Source organism: Photinus pyralis, unplaced genomic scaffold, assembly GCF_008802855.1.
Source record: "Photinus pyralis isolate 1611_PpyrPB1 unplaced genomic scaffold, Ppyr1.3 Ppyr1.4_LG6, whole genome shotgun sequence".
Taxonomy (NCBI): domain Eukaryota; kingdom Metazoa; phylum Arthropoda; class Insecta; order Coleoptera; family Lampyridae; genus Photinus; species Photinus pyralis.
In genome coordinates, this window is record NW_022170663.1 from 17,291,427 (window position 1) to 17,307,155 (window position 15,729).

The following is a 15,729-nucleotide window of genomic DNA, read 5'->3' on the forward strand; positions in this document are numbered from 1 at the left end:
CGAATTTACTAATAATCCCCCTTATTGTTACTAGCATTCAAAGTAAACTTTTGTCTTTTGACATACCTACTTCTTGATTTTTGTACCGGGTGACCCAATAAGACTGTTCCTCGCCCATATCTCGGGAACCGTTTGTTGTATGACTTAGGGGTAAAAAAATTATTGGGTAAATCGGTTATGAAGAATCGCTGGAAAATATTTTCAAGTTCTAAAAATGACCACCAGAGGGCGTAACTGACATCTTAAATTTTAAAATTGGATTTTCTTTAAATTTCACATAACAGACTAAACATTTTTTTTAAACATTTTTAAAGAGAACCAGTTGATCTATCATTTTCGTAAAAACAAAAACTCAGTTATTTCAAAAACAAAAATGGCGTGGGGCGTTCAATTGTTTGTGCAATAACTTGCTTTAACTTCTAAACCGTTTGACCGATTGTAACAAATTTGGTATGGTTGAAAAGAGCATTCCTTGGGCAATCAGAATCAAAATATAGTTAATTTAGTTGAATCCTTCTCCGCCAGGGGGCTAGTTTTGGCACTATGATCCAAAATCTTATTTGACGTTTATTTCCGGTATTTGTTGATGGCGCGAATGAATGTTTGGAAAAGGACCCTCCACTTTTAGGTAGGCCTTGGAAAATTATACAAATGAAACATGATGCATTATAAAATAATAACAGTCGTAATTTGTAAATTATTCTGCTGTGTTTACATTTTTTTGAATTTGTAATCTTTTCTAAAATGCCGATTTCTAACCAAGAAGCATTTAATATGCTGGCGGCGATGGTTCGTGGTTGATTCGGATAACGCAGATAGAAGATGCGGGCAGCGATGGTCGCATTTTGAAAATACTCAAAATATATCTCCAGGTTGATTCTCATTGCCCAAGTCTTTTCAACCATACCAAATTTGTTACAAACGGTTAAGAAGTTAAAGCAGGTTATTGCAAAAACAATTGAACGCCCCACGCCATCTTTGTTTTTGAAATAACTGAGTTTTTGTTTTTACGAAAATGATAAACTGGTTCTCTTTAAAAATGTGAAAAATTTTTTAAAAATTTATTATGCGAAATTAAAAGAAAATGCAATTTTAAAATTTAATATGGCAGTTACGCCCTCTGTTGGTCATTTTTAAAACTTGAAAATATTTTTGAGCGATTCTTCATGACCGATTTACCCAATATTTTTTTACCCCTAAGTCATATGACGAACGGTTCTCAAGATATGGCCGAGGAACAGTCTTATTGGGTCACCCGGTACATGAAAATAGTATAACAATCCCCTTACTTGCAATTCTTCCATAACAAAGAAATGACACTTCCATACAGAGTCTCTTACACATACATCTTTCATTTGGGACGGTGTCAGAGGTCACTGATGGCAAATGCACATATTCAAACATATAATTAATAGGTGGACGATGGGGACTTACAAAGGTAAGAAAAATATTACCAAAGAGCTTCCACAATAATAATAACTGCCATGAATTCCATATCAAATCAGTTGTACTGATCTTTAACGTTTTCAAATTAATAAATACACAATTCTCAATTCCAAGGACCATTACAATATACGTAAGTAAATTGCCCTTTTATCCACAAAGGAGATGTGAAAGCCGCTGTAGCATAGTACATTGATTCTAAAAAATTTGACCAATAAATGTAAAGAACCTTCATTTAAATTATTCACAACAGAAAACCCTTAAAATAGTTTTCATCACAACCCTTTTGACTAGCATAATATATCAATCAGTCTGCTGTAGATACTACAAAGTTACGAGGCGACAATTGCCCATCGATTGTAGTAATACTCTACTGGTTACTGAGGTAAAAGGTCGACGGTCTAACGTATCTAGATGCCAACATGGACGTTTATAAGTGTATACTCGGAATATAACGCTGCCCACTCAAAAATACTAATGGCCGAACACATAAAATATAAGATTACTGAATTGAACACACCGCTGAACCATTTCGGTCGAAAGATAATAGCGTTGCTCTCCTACGAAGCCCTTCCATGTAAACTTCTCTGTTGAACAAGCCGGCCGCCAAAGGAATTCTGTAAAACGCAAACAATCAAGGATAGTGTAATCTAGAATCAAAAAGTACTGCTGTGTTGCCAATTTTCCGCATTTGGCGGAATATTCTTCTTGTTAAAAGATTAAATAGAGAGGCCGCCTGTATCACCTTCCAATTACTGGAAGTATCTTCGTTTAAGTGAAATATTACATTTAGATATTGCGTGGCAACATGGCATTGTGCTAACCTCAAAACCCAATTTAGAAATGTGTATTTCGTTGATGATTCGCGTCAATAGATGGACACACAGACAAGAAAACCCTATAGTGACAGTGGCAACAATACTAGAGTAGATACTCTAATTTTTGATTGGTTGTCGAGATTGGCGGCCATGTTGCATCGGGTTTTTGGTACATGCATATGGTTATTGTGTGTTGTTAACACTACTGTCTACAGCTACACTGATGGTATTTGAGGATTTCTAATTTCAATTTTTGATGCTACATGGCGGCCTATTGTCTTGTATAGTCACTATAGAAAACCCTAGAGGCAAGTTTCATAATTTACTCAAAAAACAGATTTTTGTACAGGGTGGCCAAATAAGAATGCAAGGTACTGTATCTGGGAACCTGTCCATCGTAGAGGCTTGCGGTAAAAAAATTTATTACTAAAACGGCCACGAGAAAAACATGAAAAATATTTTTAAGTTTCTGCAATGGCCGCCAGAGGGCGTAACTGCTAATGGACCTCAAGCGGTGATATGTGAAACTAACAAAACTTCAAATAGTATAATATTTGTAGCTGAAGAATAGCTCTTTTCAATTAATCCGAGTTTGTTTAAATCGGCTCAGCCGTTTCGAAGATACAGGGTGTTCTTTACGGAAACCTTTGAATACCCCCCACCACTTCATTTTTAGAGATACAGGAAAAATTGTCAAAACAAAAATTGTTCAGATTATCGTCAACTTCAAAAACCGGACATTTTTTTGTTAGGTTAATAACAGAAACATCACTTTTTTAGATTCCAGATTGCAGTTACGCCCCCTAGCGGTCATTTCAGAAACTTAAAAATATTTTCCAGGTTTTGCTCGTGGCCGTTTTAGTAATAAATTTTTTTACCGCAAGCCTCTACGATGGATAGATTCTCAGATACAGTACCTCGCATTCTTAGTTGGCCACCCTGTATAGAGCACCTCTGTAGTTAGTAGTCTTAGCTAGGATGTACATACGTGTCAAGACCCGGGCGTAAATGTCCTCGAAAAACACCCCAAACTGGTTTGTGATCGGATGTAGTTATAGACGGCACAGAATCATAGATCAAACACTGCAAAGGAACGGTCTCCAACTGCCCACTCAAGCGTCGGGTGGCCCTTTGTTTGTATAAAATTCGATCGGTGTAAGCTGGCGTCCGCTGTTTCGAGGATGTATCGAACGTTTGTGTGCCCGGATCATACTATGAGAAAATCTTCAGTAGACAAAACGCAGGTATTTACACTTACCTTGTACGTTGGTGGGAAGGTAATATTCGCTTCAAGAAACCCTTTAAACGCCGCACCGTCCGACAACACTGAGCACAACTGGTCGTTGTGCAGGTATCCGTGCGGTAAGTGAGCCGGAAGGGGAAAGCTTGTCTTCGATAACCATTCCAATACTTTTGTTCGAGGAGTAGTTAAACGGAAGTTTAGGTCACCCGACCAAAAGACATAATCAAAGTTTTGGGTAACGTCTACACAAACAAAACTAATAAATAAATATATCTCAATTTCTGCGTTTGTGCCGTTTTTTGTTTCGTTTGTGCAAATTTTGGGTGGATTTAAAATAAAAATGAATACTGGATAATCATATCAGAAGCATTATTAAAAGAGAATTTTAAATTTTGAATAATCGACTGTCTGCGTGCGGAGAACACATCAATATCTTATGCCGAGTCTACACCCACACAAACACAATTTATAACGGTGGGAACTATTTATTACTTCAGCGTTGAAATTCAAACGCAATTGGATTTGCTTATATATGTAACCAGACTATCGTATGTACGGAAATTTGTACAGGAATTTTTAAATTGCTAAGAATGCGTAAGCTATATTTAGGTATGAATGTAATCGTGAGCGAAAGCGAATATATGTTTTTGCATTGTAAGGAAATATTTGTTTCAATTTTAACTACCCAAGTTGGGATATTATTTAACCCTGATGAAGCTAAAATAAAGTAACAATCGGAAGTTAGAAGTGCAAGTTTATTTCACATGGAAATAGAATAAGAGCATACATACTGCTTTACGTATGTATATTCGGAATTGGAATGAGATAATTGAAGTGCTGGTCATGGTCATTAAATAACCTCAAGGAAAGTCGTTAAATACGTCTGTTCAGTACCGAGGTCGAACTGACAAATGCTGGTAAGAGTTACGCTGACTTTATAAACGTTTCGTCGTAGTGAGATAAGCGCGACTTAATTACAGTAGATACTGGGAGAGGGGATATAAATATATGTGCATTCGTGTGAGAAGTTAAGTGATTCCACGGACAACCTTGCAGAACCAGAGCACTGCAGATTGAAGCTTTTCACGATAAAACAAACAGCAGCACAAAAGCCACAAAATAAGTATCAAACTTTGGTTTGTACAGATAAAATACTCACCTTTATTTTTAGTTTTCAGCGGCAATGCCCTTGGCAAATCCAAAGAATTAACAATTTTTGTTATATCGGAGACCCGTTCCTTCACCTTCTCTTGATGTGCTGTAAGATGGGCGGTAACAAAAAGAAACGACGTACCGAATAACATGAAACATACAGCCACCGCCCCTTTTGTTTTAAATGCCGTACCTGGCCGAACAGACAGGCTCGCATCTTCGGGCATGGAACAATACCAAATTAAATCGCGTCTTAAAAATATGGCTAAATGTAAGGTACCTAAACGAACGACTTATTAAAATTACTAAAACTGTCGCGCTTACCTAAAGAATGGGAATGAAAAAGAACGTGAGACGGACCGATTGTCTCCTGCAAACAAACCTCCCATTCGTACCGCTCTGAGCACGACTCTTGGGTTCCGAACGCCAACACATCAGGTACATTTTCAAGTCCTACTGGCAAGACGAAATCGTTTAGCTCACTGAAATATAAATTTAGACTGCTATAAATGAAACTGTTCACTACCTTGGAGGACCGCGGCCGTTCATATTCCAAGTACCGACAAAAATTGTAACATCCCTAGTTGGAAAATTTCGTTCCAGTTCGACAGTACCCAGCAGCGGATTGGCAGCGACTCTGCCTTGTAAATAATTCCTCTGTCTCGCCTTGACTGTCGGGATTAAATGCAATACTTGTGCCGCCATTAATGCCTTTCTGGCTAAACTATCCATACTGGAATTCGATTTCGCACTATTCCCTCGAAACACGTTATCAATCGATACGCTTCTATCGTGCAACTTATTATTATTATCGAGCCCCGCAGTTTCTTTAAGAAAATTCCCCTCGGATATACTAGAAGAGCGTCGAATTTGCCCGTTGGATTCAATCTCGTTTTCGAGCATTTTATAGTTGCCTATACTTAACGGTCTATCAGAAGTAACGAAATTTTTGCAATTATCAACTTGTGACGTCGAGGTGCTTTTCGGTTGTGCAATTCCTACTTTATTTGGAATCTTATTCGGTAGTAATTTACTAACTAATTTCTTTGGCTTGTTTTGCTTTGGACTTCGAGTGTTCTCCATTGCGGTCTTTTTGATACTTCAAATGAACGGTAATTTTGATAAAATGGTGACAACGGAAGTTGTAAAAATGATCATTGTGGGTGTTACGTTAACATCGTGTAAAAAATTTTTATGACTATTTATTGTTGCATGTTTCAAGCTTAAATTTAAATTATAGGTTATGGTCGTTGACTTTCAAATTATTGACATTTAAATCCCAATGTCAACGCTGTTGCCAAATTTATTCCATTATCTGAAACAATACAGGGACTACCGAAAGCAAACGTCCAAATTTTTTATGCCGTCTTGTACATATGTACACGTGTGCAAAACATTTATGTTCCATAGGACGATTTTTTACATTTTTTTTCTTGGGGAAAGTTTCAATTCGATGTGTAAAGTGTAAGTTTTAATTTCATCAGGATTTTTCAAGAAATTGGATGTGAAAATAGTGCAACTGCATTTGACTCGATTACGTGATTTTTAGTGTACGATTTGATATGTTTGACCTGTGTATTTCTCTTTTGCATTTTATTGTCGTAGATGATTTTTTTCGTATATTTGTGTTTTTATGTTTTCGTTCGCAATATATTTCATTTTTCTTAAGCACTCTCTTCATTTTGATCAATTCTCTTCCCGATTTTGTCTCACAACCCCAACACAGACAGTGTCATATAAGCACTCCTAAAATCCACAAACAATAAAACAGGAATTTCCTACTCGTGACAATATAGCAAGGTCTCTTTCACTAAACAATTGGTTTCATGGGGATCTTCTTTTTCTTCTCCTTTTTTTGCAGTTCTTACATTACTAACTTTGTATTTTTTATACAGGGGTATTCCAACAGTATCCTAACTTTCTGGATTCCATTGCTTTTATAATTTTTGTTTTTCTATGATTGTGTATATTTCTTCCTCGATGTCATTTAAAGGCTTGTCTTGATCCGTGTTAATTCTTCCTCATTATTGCATTCCTTTTCCTTCATTCGTGCATCTTCTAATATAATTTACCTTCTTTGTCTTTTATAGTGTCTGTCAAAAATGACAATTGCTCGAAAGACTGCAGTAGATTATTAAACATATATCAGATTAAGGGGGATGAAGAATTAATACATAGTATCCTTCACAGATGTCAGCAGAGAAAAATTTGATAAAAAATGATTTATTTACATAAAGATTATATAAAAACATCTAGATACAATTTTTACAAACAAAAACCTGCGCACAAATTAATCACAATATTTAAGTAAACCTAATTCCAAAACAAAATCCCTTTATATAGTCAAAGCGCAAATTGCTATTGCAGACTAGAACTCGGCTAAAAGGTACATTATTATTAATCAATTAATGGAACGTTTCAAAAGATATGCAAGTCAAAATACTACCGAATATGCAACATTGTGTTTTATATTTTATCACAGTGAATTTTAAATTGGAAAACAACGCAATAAACGAAATAAATTAATAGACTTTAATATAGAAGGCACCATTTTTTAATTGCATGTACATCAATTGTTTTAGGTGTTACAAATGAATTAACTAATTCTGGGTGTAACAAATTTTATTAAATGATTTGAGTTTCTTTTTAATTATTAAAAAGAGTCGTCGAAAATAGAATCGATTTAATAAATCTACAATACTTAACATAATCATCACTTGTTCAAATAATATAAACAAAAACAAATACTTTTGTACTTAACACATTACAATCAAGTAAGCGAGGAAATGGGAATGACTTAATTTACAAAAACAAAACCGAACGCGAATTTCCTCGTAATACTTTAAATAAAAAATTTAATAAATAATTATATACAACACACGTAATTACAATAAATTTTACAGGATCGTCGACATATTAATTCTTAGTGTTATGCTGCGCTTTTCGTTTACGACTTGCTAACATATCATAGAACGGATTGTGACTAATACTTCTACTCAACCTTTCCATCCAGTCCACTTTCTCCTCTTCGCTACTAGCGGACATCCGATAAACAGTATGCTTGCCCTCCACCACTTTACCCTCCGAATCAGTTTTGCAAGCCTTAATAAAATCGGCGCCGCCACTCGCGTACAACTCGAAACAGTGCTGTTTTTGCCGATCGGTGCACTCGCGCACTGAAATATTTTCTAACGGAATTATGCCGCGCGGTTCCTTGTCTGTCGTGTACTCGAAGTAGTACAAACAATTGTCATTTAGTATGAACCACCGCCGCTTCCAGCTCTTGTAACGGCCGCCCTGCTTCCACAGCCAGCCCTCCTTGTCCGGATTGAAAAAGGTGTGCATTAGATCATTACCGTCGTCTTCGGGGATTTTGAACGGCTCCGCTTTGATACTATCGTACAGACCCTGTGAAACAAAGACAATATATAGTGAGACAGCAATGGAGAAATCGAACAATTTAAATTTTACAAAATCTCAATTTCAGTGATATACAGGGTGATTCACGTCGCTCGTTCGTTTGAAGTTTTTGAAATAGAAACTTGGCATTTGGTTTACAGCCGTAATCGACCATTACGAATTGAAATAAAATTCAAGATGGCGCCGCTTATGTAAAAAACGGAAGTGGTGCCATCTTGATTTTTTAAATAGAAACATACCATTTTCTATTTTTTTTCTAAATGCGGTATTTTATTCTGAATTCAACGCAATTAAGATTTAAGTATCTAACTGTCATAGTTTTTGACATGTCAATTTTTCTGAATTTGAAGATGCAAAGGGTCCAGTCAAAAATTCATGCCTTAAATCGTTCAAGGTAAGTGAGTGGTCTTTTTTATAATCGAATTCTTAAAGTTCAACGAATTTTTTGAATTACCGCCGAAAGTCTTGAAAAAATTTCCAAGACTGATGCCATTTTTCAAAGTAAGCCATCAAAAAATATCAAATATCTTAGTGTTAAATTTGTCCAATTTTCACTATGGATCATTTCATTGTGTTGTTTTTGATTAATTCAATATAATGTCCACATTTGACCAAAATTGTTATTTATTAAAAGTTTCGTTTAGAAAAGAGTCAAAACATATTGTCTTGATGAGAACAAAATACTATATGTATGCAAAATGTTTCATCTTAGTCCGCATATGTTTATTTATTGTTATTTTTGAAATACTAAGTTTGATCTTTTATTTAATCATAACACCAAGTAGGCTGATATATCGATACTGATATTGGTCGATCCCGAAAACTCACATAATTGAAGTTTTAAACAACACGCACGTCTAATGTAAGATAGTACAAACAAATGGCGCTTGCGCTTCCGGCGTACGTGATTTTAATGTCCATTTAATGTTGTCATTCAATTTTGCTAATATTTGCATTTGGCGGTTAAATAATTTTGTAAATCTTGTGAAAGTTTGAACCAAATTAACCTTTAGAACGGCGTTTAACCTTTAGATGTTACATGCGGCAAACACTTAAAAAAGAACACATTAAATTTGAAAGTCTAACTACCCCCTGTGACATATGTCAAAATTTGCCCATAATTTGCTAATTAACTTGCGCCAGGTGGGCGTAGAAACGGGCAGATGTTTCAAAAGAAGAAGTGCATAAATTTCATATGCATAGTAAATAGCAGTTACTCACAGGGCATAACTAACAAGCTCCTTACAATGCAAAGTACTCAAAACAAAATTTCAATTGTCTCACTGTCTATTTCTCACACGACAAAAATACTTACAACAAGTAATTCGCGAGGAAGATCTTGTCCCATGTTGATGCCCCGATTCATAGTAATAAATTGTTCTATCGAAGGTTTCTCCTTCACACTCGGATTGTGTAGACTGGTATTAAGCATAATAATGGCGAACGAGAGTACGTAGCACGTGTCCGAATTTTCGAATATGTTATTCTCGCCCTGGCAGTCGCAGTAGCGTTTCGCGAAACACTCCATCATCCTATCGATTTTTTGCGCCTCTCCGGGCAGACGGAAGCTCCACAGGAATTGTCTGGAAATGCTACACAAGTAAGAACAAGAACTCAAGTAGGAGTATGAGTAACTGATAATTGAAACGAAGAAAAAAGGTGAAGGACAAAATCTGATTACTTAAGATGTTTTTATTTTTTTCTGATCTTATTTGAACGAAAGAATAAAAAAAACACTTTTCATTGCCACTATTTGAGTTGTACAAGATAGCGTTGATAATGTTTCATTTCTGAGAAATCATTAATTTTATTTTATATATGGCCCATAAAAAGTACATACTGTAAGTACTGATTATTGAGTAGCATTTTTATTAGCAAAGTGCAAATCAAAAAAATTCTTATAAGACACCTTATCAATAAAGCATATTATTCCACCATAGAATGTATTTACGATGGGTTTAGTAATCTTTAATTGTTAGTAATTTGTATTTGCATTGTTAGTTGATATAATACGTTGTTTGTAATCTCTACTTATTCATTTTATGACAAATGTAAGCGCTTTTGCGTAGTAGCATGAAAAATAAATATTATTATTATTATTACGAATACAACTGAAACTATTGGTTTCAACAGGCTGGTGCACTTGCACACAACGCCACACAATCTACATTTGTGATCTTCTTCCCATCTCTGATTTCTTCTTATGTCCACATCTGAACATCGCTATTTTTCTTATATTAGTCCGAATTCAAAATGTTCTCCTTCTGCTACTGCAATTGTATGTCTCGATATCTTCTTTTTGCTACTTGCTCCATACCTCTCCTTTTTCCTCGTATCTTATTGCTCTACTTCTTGTCTCTATACTTTTCCTCTTCGAATCCTCTTTCCATATATTCCCTTTTTTTGTCCTCTTTACGCGTTCCAACCCAAATTTGTTTCTTTTGCAATACTTTTTTCTTTGTTTCCACCAGTTTCCTTTCGTGTTCATCCTTGTTGGCAACCAGTTCGCTTTCCCTCTCTCTTCTCCTAATATCTGATCGCTCTGCGTCTCTATAGTTATCTTCTTCTACTCACTTTGAACACCTTCCTTTCAGGTCCTACCCAATTCCACCACACCCACATCTCCATTCCATTTTTGATTTTTCCTTAACTCCCTTATTTGTGCATTTTCTCTATTTATTTACCGACCACCCTCTTCCCCTCATGCATGTATAACATCGCTCTAACCTATCTCTATCTATCCTATCCCCCAATCATATGTCTGTTCGTTATCCTCCATCTGTCTCGGAAAGTATTAGATGCTTTAAAACACAACTTGATCCGCTATACACTTACACAAGGCACAGATATACACAAACAACAGATTGCTAACCTTATGCATTTTATGAGTAACACATTCTTCTTTTTATTCTTGAGTGGACATTTACATTTACAAATATCCATGCCCAAACCCGGATTCGAACCAGGGACCCTTAGTACCGCAGTCAAGTTTCACCTCAACTGCGTCACACGGGCTGGCGACATTTAGGTATAGTGACTGAATACGAGACAGTGATGACAATAGGGGCTAAAAGCTTCGTAAAGCCGCCATGTTGCGTCGAAAATTCATTATAGTGTAGGCAACATTCAATACACGTATGACACACAATAACCATATACATGTAACAGAAACTCGATGTAACATGTACGGCGATCTCAACAACCTATCAGAAATTAGACACTCTAATATCGCCACTGTATTCAGGTGTACAAAACAATAGAAGCCCAACCGCCATGTTGCATCGAAAATTCAAATTAGAAAGTAGGCAACACGCAATGCACGTGTGACATGTGTTGCGTACACTACAATACAATATTATATTTTCGTTTACGTCCACGCGCAAATGGGAGGGAAAAATTATTAAAATACAATTTTTTTAACAATTGGTGTGCTTACACAGGGTGAAAATTTGATCTGGAATACTGAATATATATAAATTTAAAACTACATTATTTTTGTTTTTTATGGTATCCAAAATTATAAAAAGTTTGCTGCCAATGTCCTTTTAATTTGTGGTCAGTAGCGTACTTCTGCATGATCAAGGGGGCATATTTTTTTAATGGCACCTACTAGTTTTCATTTCGTATTATTCAAGAGTAGCACTTCTTTGGAACGTATTATATTACATATAACATAATCATCAAATTAAAAAGAAAAACTCATCTTAAAGAAAATAGTCGTGTTTTGTAATTTTAGAATCACTAGTTTGATCATGCTTTTATGTTGTCATATTGAAAAAAGTTAATTCTTTAATAATACGAAAAATAGTGTTTTTCATAAAAAAAAGTGACCCTTTTAGTTTTGTAGACGCACGCCACTGAAAATAATTTTTAAACTTGTAGATTTACTTACAACTTTTTAATGGTTCTTGACTGCAATAAATTGATTTGACATAACTAACAAAAGAATAACGTTTTTTTTCAACGCAAACTAGTAAAACTACCAAATTAATTAATACAACTATTTTTCTTAATGTGAGTGTCTCTCTCAAATTTGATTATGTAATATAATAAGTTTTTAATGCTGCTATATCCAAAAGTGTACTCTAATATGTAATGAAAACTAGTAGTTTCCATTAAAATAAATATGCCCCTCTTGACTATACAGAAGTACGCCACTGAGCACAAATGCAAAATACGTACTACTTATGCAATTGACCTCCGCTTCCGCGAGTGCGAAAGTTCTGCTAAAGGTACGCGTTAACTTTTTGTTTTATAATGCGTCACCCTGTATCTTGGTGACTTGATGTGAATTATTGTCGGTTTTTTTCAAAGATAACGCGATTTTTATTTTAATTTTTGTCACTTTTTGAATAAAACAAACATCTTAGTTAAAACATTTCTTATTCTGCATCTGATCATGATTAAATATACAGGGTGTTGCATTTAAAAACCAAAGTTACAGTCATTACCAGTTAAACCGAAAATCGAAAAAACAAGACATTATGAATTATTAAATGCGCTAATATTTGTTATACAGGGTGGTATGAAATTCGCGCCCAAGGTCAGTGGGGGTTTGATTATGAGACAAAACTGAATAGATACCCCTATTAAGTCAACATGTCGAAATACGCGCACAAGAATGTTTAGCGGAAAATGGCGGACATTCTCCATTTTTTTTCCTTTGTTTTGCAACATAGTATTTGTCTGATCGTAAAATGCAATAGAGTTTTCTATTCAATTTTGTCTCAAAATGAAGCCCCCATTGTCCTCGGGGGGAGAATTTCTTAACACACTGTATACGCACACCAATAATATTTAAAAAATTGCTTCATAAATAAGGGAGATAATCTACTGTTCCGGGAGTTTTTGAGGAGTTAGTTTAGTTAGTATTAAATTCCAACAATGCACAGAGTAAACTGTAAGTGAGGATTATTACTTTTTGTTATAAATACAATCCAAATATTTAAAATATGACAAATAACAAAGCATACAAAGATCTAAACCAATATGACACAGAGTTCTCCATTGGTGGCACTGATGTCGCACTTGCTACAGTACCTATGGGAGAGTGCGCACTCGCTGATGATTCGTACAGGAAACGTTGAACTGATGGAACCAAGAGAGGAATGAAAATAAAGAAGATTGAGATAAGTAAAGCAAGAAGAATACGTACAAAGTTGCACCAAAATCGTTTACATACCTAGGAGTGTGTATACATTGTGTTCGAGATAAAGAAGGCCACTATGGGTATTTTAGAAACAGTAAGATACAAATTTGGTTAAATGGGCACAATCATTTGTTGTTTTTGAAATATTTGGAAAAATCGGATTTTTCGATGCTACGAACAATTGTTGCTGGCGTTAATATTTGATCAAGGGCAAAACCAATGACACTTCCGACGTTTCGTCTTTATGGAATCATCATCAACTTCATTCTTTTTAAATACGGCCCTGATATTCCGACGTTTTAAAGTCCTTTTTATTCCGTGTTTAATGCTGGAGAAGATGCAATCAAAACCGAAATTCTAACAGTCTTAGCTTAGCAATACATTATTAAGGAAGAAAAGAAACACGCAGGAAAACCAAAATGACAATACATTTTAGCCGAAATGCCCACAAACAGTAAAGGGAATCGACTGAACATACAAAGAGCAAAAAGAAGAGGAAAACATAGAACGAAAAGCAGAATAGCGAAAAAGCAATATTGTGACTAATTGTACCTACCTTAAAGCTTGCACCAGAATCAGATCGGTGAAATCGTGCAGATCCACGAACGACTGCAGAACTTTCTCGTTGAAGTCGTTCTTCTCGCCCAAATAATCGCCGATCGCGGTCTTGTTCAGCCCTTCGCCCTTGTAGAGAAATTGGGCGACGCTCTCCGCGGTGTTCTGTATCAGATCCTTCTCGATCAGGTACTCGATGCCCTTCTTCGGATCCATGTTGAACTTCTTACGTCCTATGGACATCATCTTCGCCTTATTACTATTCTTGCCCTCCTCCCCGGAATCCAAGGATTCCATTTCGGAGACGACCTCGCACAGTTCATCTTTTAACGCCTGCAAGAAAATTGAATGTTAACTTTTCGATTAGCACATTGCGCGCGTGGTAAAAACGAGACGATAGAGGGAAGGTCGTTCGAATTACTGTTTTGTATTTAATAATAATGACCTAGAAAACCTACCCATTTTGAGGGAGTTTTAGATATAGTGGAAATATCCCAATCGCTTCTCGACGTAACATATTTTTGCGAATTTTTGCTCTTTTTCCCCGTCCGTTTGAGTGAATAAAACCAATTGGACACCGACGTAACTGAACCTTTTCGTTCACGTCCGATCGTGTTGTATTGCATATTGACATTTGGATATGACACAAGGGATTTTTTACTTTCAATTCCTACGAGCAGCATGTAGAACATTAATTGGGCAGTTTAAAAAAACAAGACGGCACAAACGCGCGCGAACTGCTACACTCGACACGATTATTCTTAGCACCAAGGCACAACTGCGATCACTACGCGCGTTTCTATTTGACTAAACTCTCCGCTTACTCATGCAGCGCTTTATTACAAGGATAAATACAACTGATAACGAGATAACAATTCCAACGAAATCCCGTCACTCTCGGTTCGTCTGAACGACTTTCCACTCGCTTGGTACATGTCGATAGCGACGCCTTCCATCTGTGGGAGAAAAAACATCTCATTATTTATTGCAATTATTATTGTAAATAACGTCTCGCGAACTGCTCTGCTCCGTTCTCCTTCCGTTACCCGCATTAGGTACAAAAAAACTAACAAGCTGCGAACGCTTTTTGTTTGCTATTCTGATCGAGCATCCGTTGCGAATGTGTGTTTGCATACAATGTGTTTGCTAACGCGGTTAATACCAACATATTTATGGCACATATCAAGGTGAACAACAGGTACACGAAAACAAATTTGTTTTTGGGGAATTCTAAATAAAACACGCGCGGCGCTGCCTCAAAATAGCCTCCCGAAGATACATTGTGCTCGAAGTATTTCGGAGGCACGTGCTAGCTAGTACATTATATACAGTGCGTTCAATGGTGTAAGGGCGCAAGCACAGAATGTCGGGTGCTCTATAATGAACAAGGCGAAATACGAGCTTAGTGAACGCGGTCTGGTTTTATACTATTTTATAGAAACGAAACTATGAACTAATCGTGAAAATATTCAAATTTAAATCTAATTAGGCAATAATTAAAACGTTAGTCATTTACATTGCAAGTGCACCTGCACGTGGCACAGCCACTCACCTTAGTAATAAATTAGTCGGTTATGAATTTATATTTGTATGTTTTATTGGATATTTTGTTAGCGACATTAAAAACACATTGTGAATTACACGAGGGGGAAAACACAGGTACAGTTTTGTGCATCAATTTAATGTGTAAAACCATGCAGATTCACGAAACATCTTCGAACATCCTCGATAGTTCACGGGATATCCTCGGATTTTCAGGGACATCTAGGGGATTTCTGATATTTTTTGGAAATCCGCTGATATATACAGTGTGTCCAAAATAAGAATGCACAGCACGGGAAAATCGGAAACCATAAGAGATACAGTCTGTTAAATTAAAAAAAAGTTGCGTATTTTAAAGGCTGTATGACACTATGCAATTTCTTGGATCGTTTCTTGTACAAGTAATT

At 36.0% G+C, this 15,729-nt stretch overlaps 2 protein-coding genes across 4 annotated transcripts; both read right to left on the reverse strand.

Annotated features, from left to right (window-relative positions):
* Positions 1-1,159: 1,159 nt before the first annotated feature.
* Positions 1,160-6,106, reverse strand: LOC116174419 (inositol polyphosphate 5-phosphatase E). 2 transcript variants are annotated; one of them, XM_031492336.1, is made up of 7 exons: positions 5,183-6,106; positions 4,981-5,138; positions 4,850-4,936; positions 4,664-4,762; positions 3,520-3,746; positions 3,250-3,473; positions 1,160-2,060 (listed from the first exon to the last, which is right to left on the reverse strand). In XM_031492336.1, the coding sequence occupies exons 1-7, from the start codon at positions 5,737-5,739 to the stop codon at positions 1,946-1,948; spliced, it is 1,467 nt and encodes a 488-aa protein (XP_031348196.1). In that variant the 5' UTR covers positions 5,740-6,106; the 3' UTR covers positions 1,160-1,945. The 2 variants fall into 2 exon arrangements, with proteins under 2 accessions (XP_031348196.1, XP_031348195.1); XM_031492335.1 differs by having other exon boundaries at positions 4,664-4,936; positions 5,183-6,105.
* A 1,218-nt stretch (positions 6,107-7,324) lies between these two features.
* LOC116173127 (cytohesin-1-like) lies at positions 7,325-15,176 on the reverse strand. Of its 2 annotated transcripts, none has more exons than XM_031490407.1 (4): positions 14,239-15,176; positions 13,782-14,113; positions 9,392-9,668; positions 7,325-8,064 (listed from the first exon to the last, which is right to left on the reverse strand). In XM_031490407.1, the coding sequence occupies exons 1-4, from the start codon at positions 14,470-14,472 to the stop codon at positions 7,573-7,575; spliced, it is 1,335 nt and encodes a 444-aa protein (XP_031346267.1). In that variant the 5' UTR covers positions 14,473-15,176; the 3' UTR covers positions 7,325-7,572. The 2 variants fall into 2 exon arrangements, with proteins under 2 accessions (XP_031346267.1, XP_031346268.1); XM_031490408.1 differs by having other exon boundaries at positions 9,392-9,659; positions 14,239-15,167.
* Between the last annotated feature and the right edge of the window lie 553 nt (positions 15,177-15,729).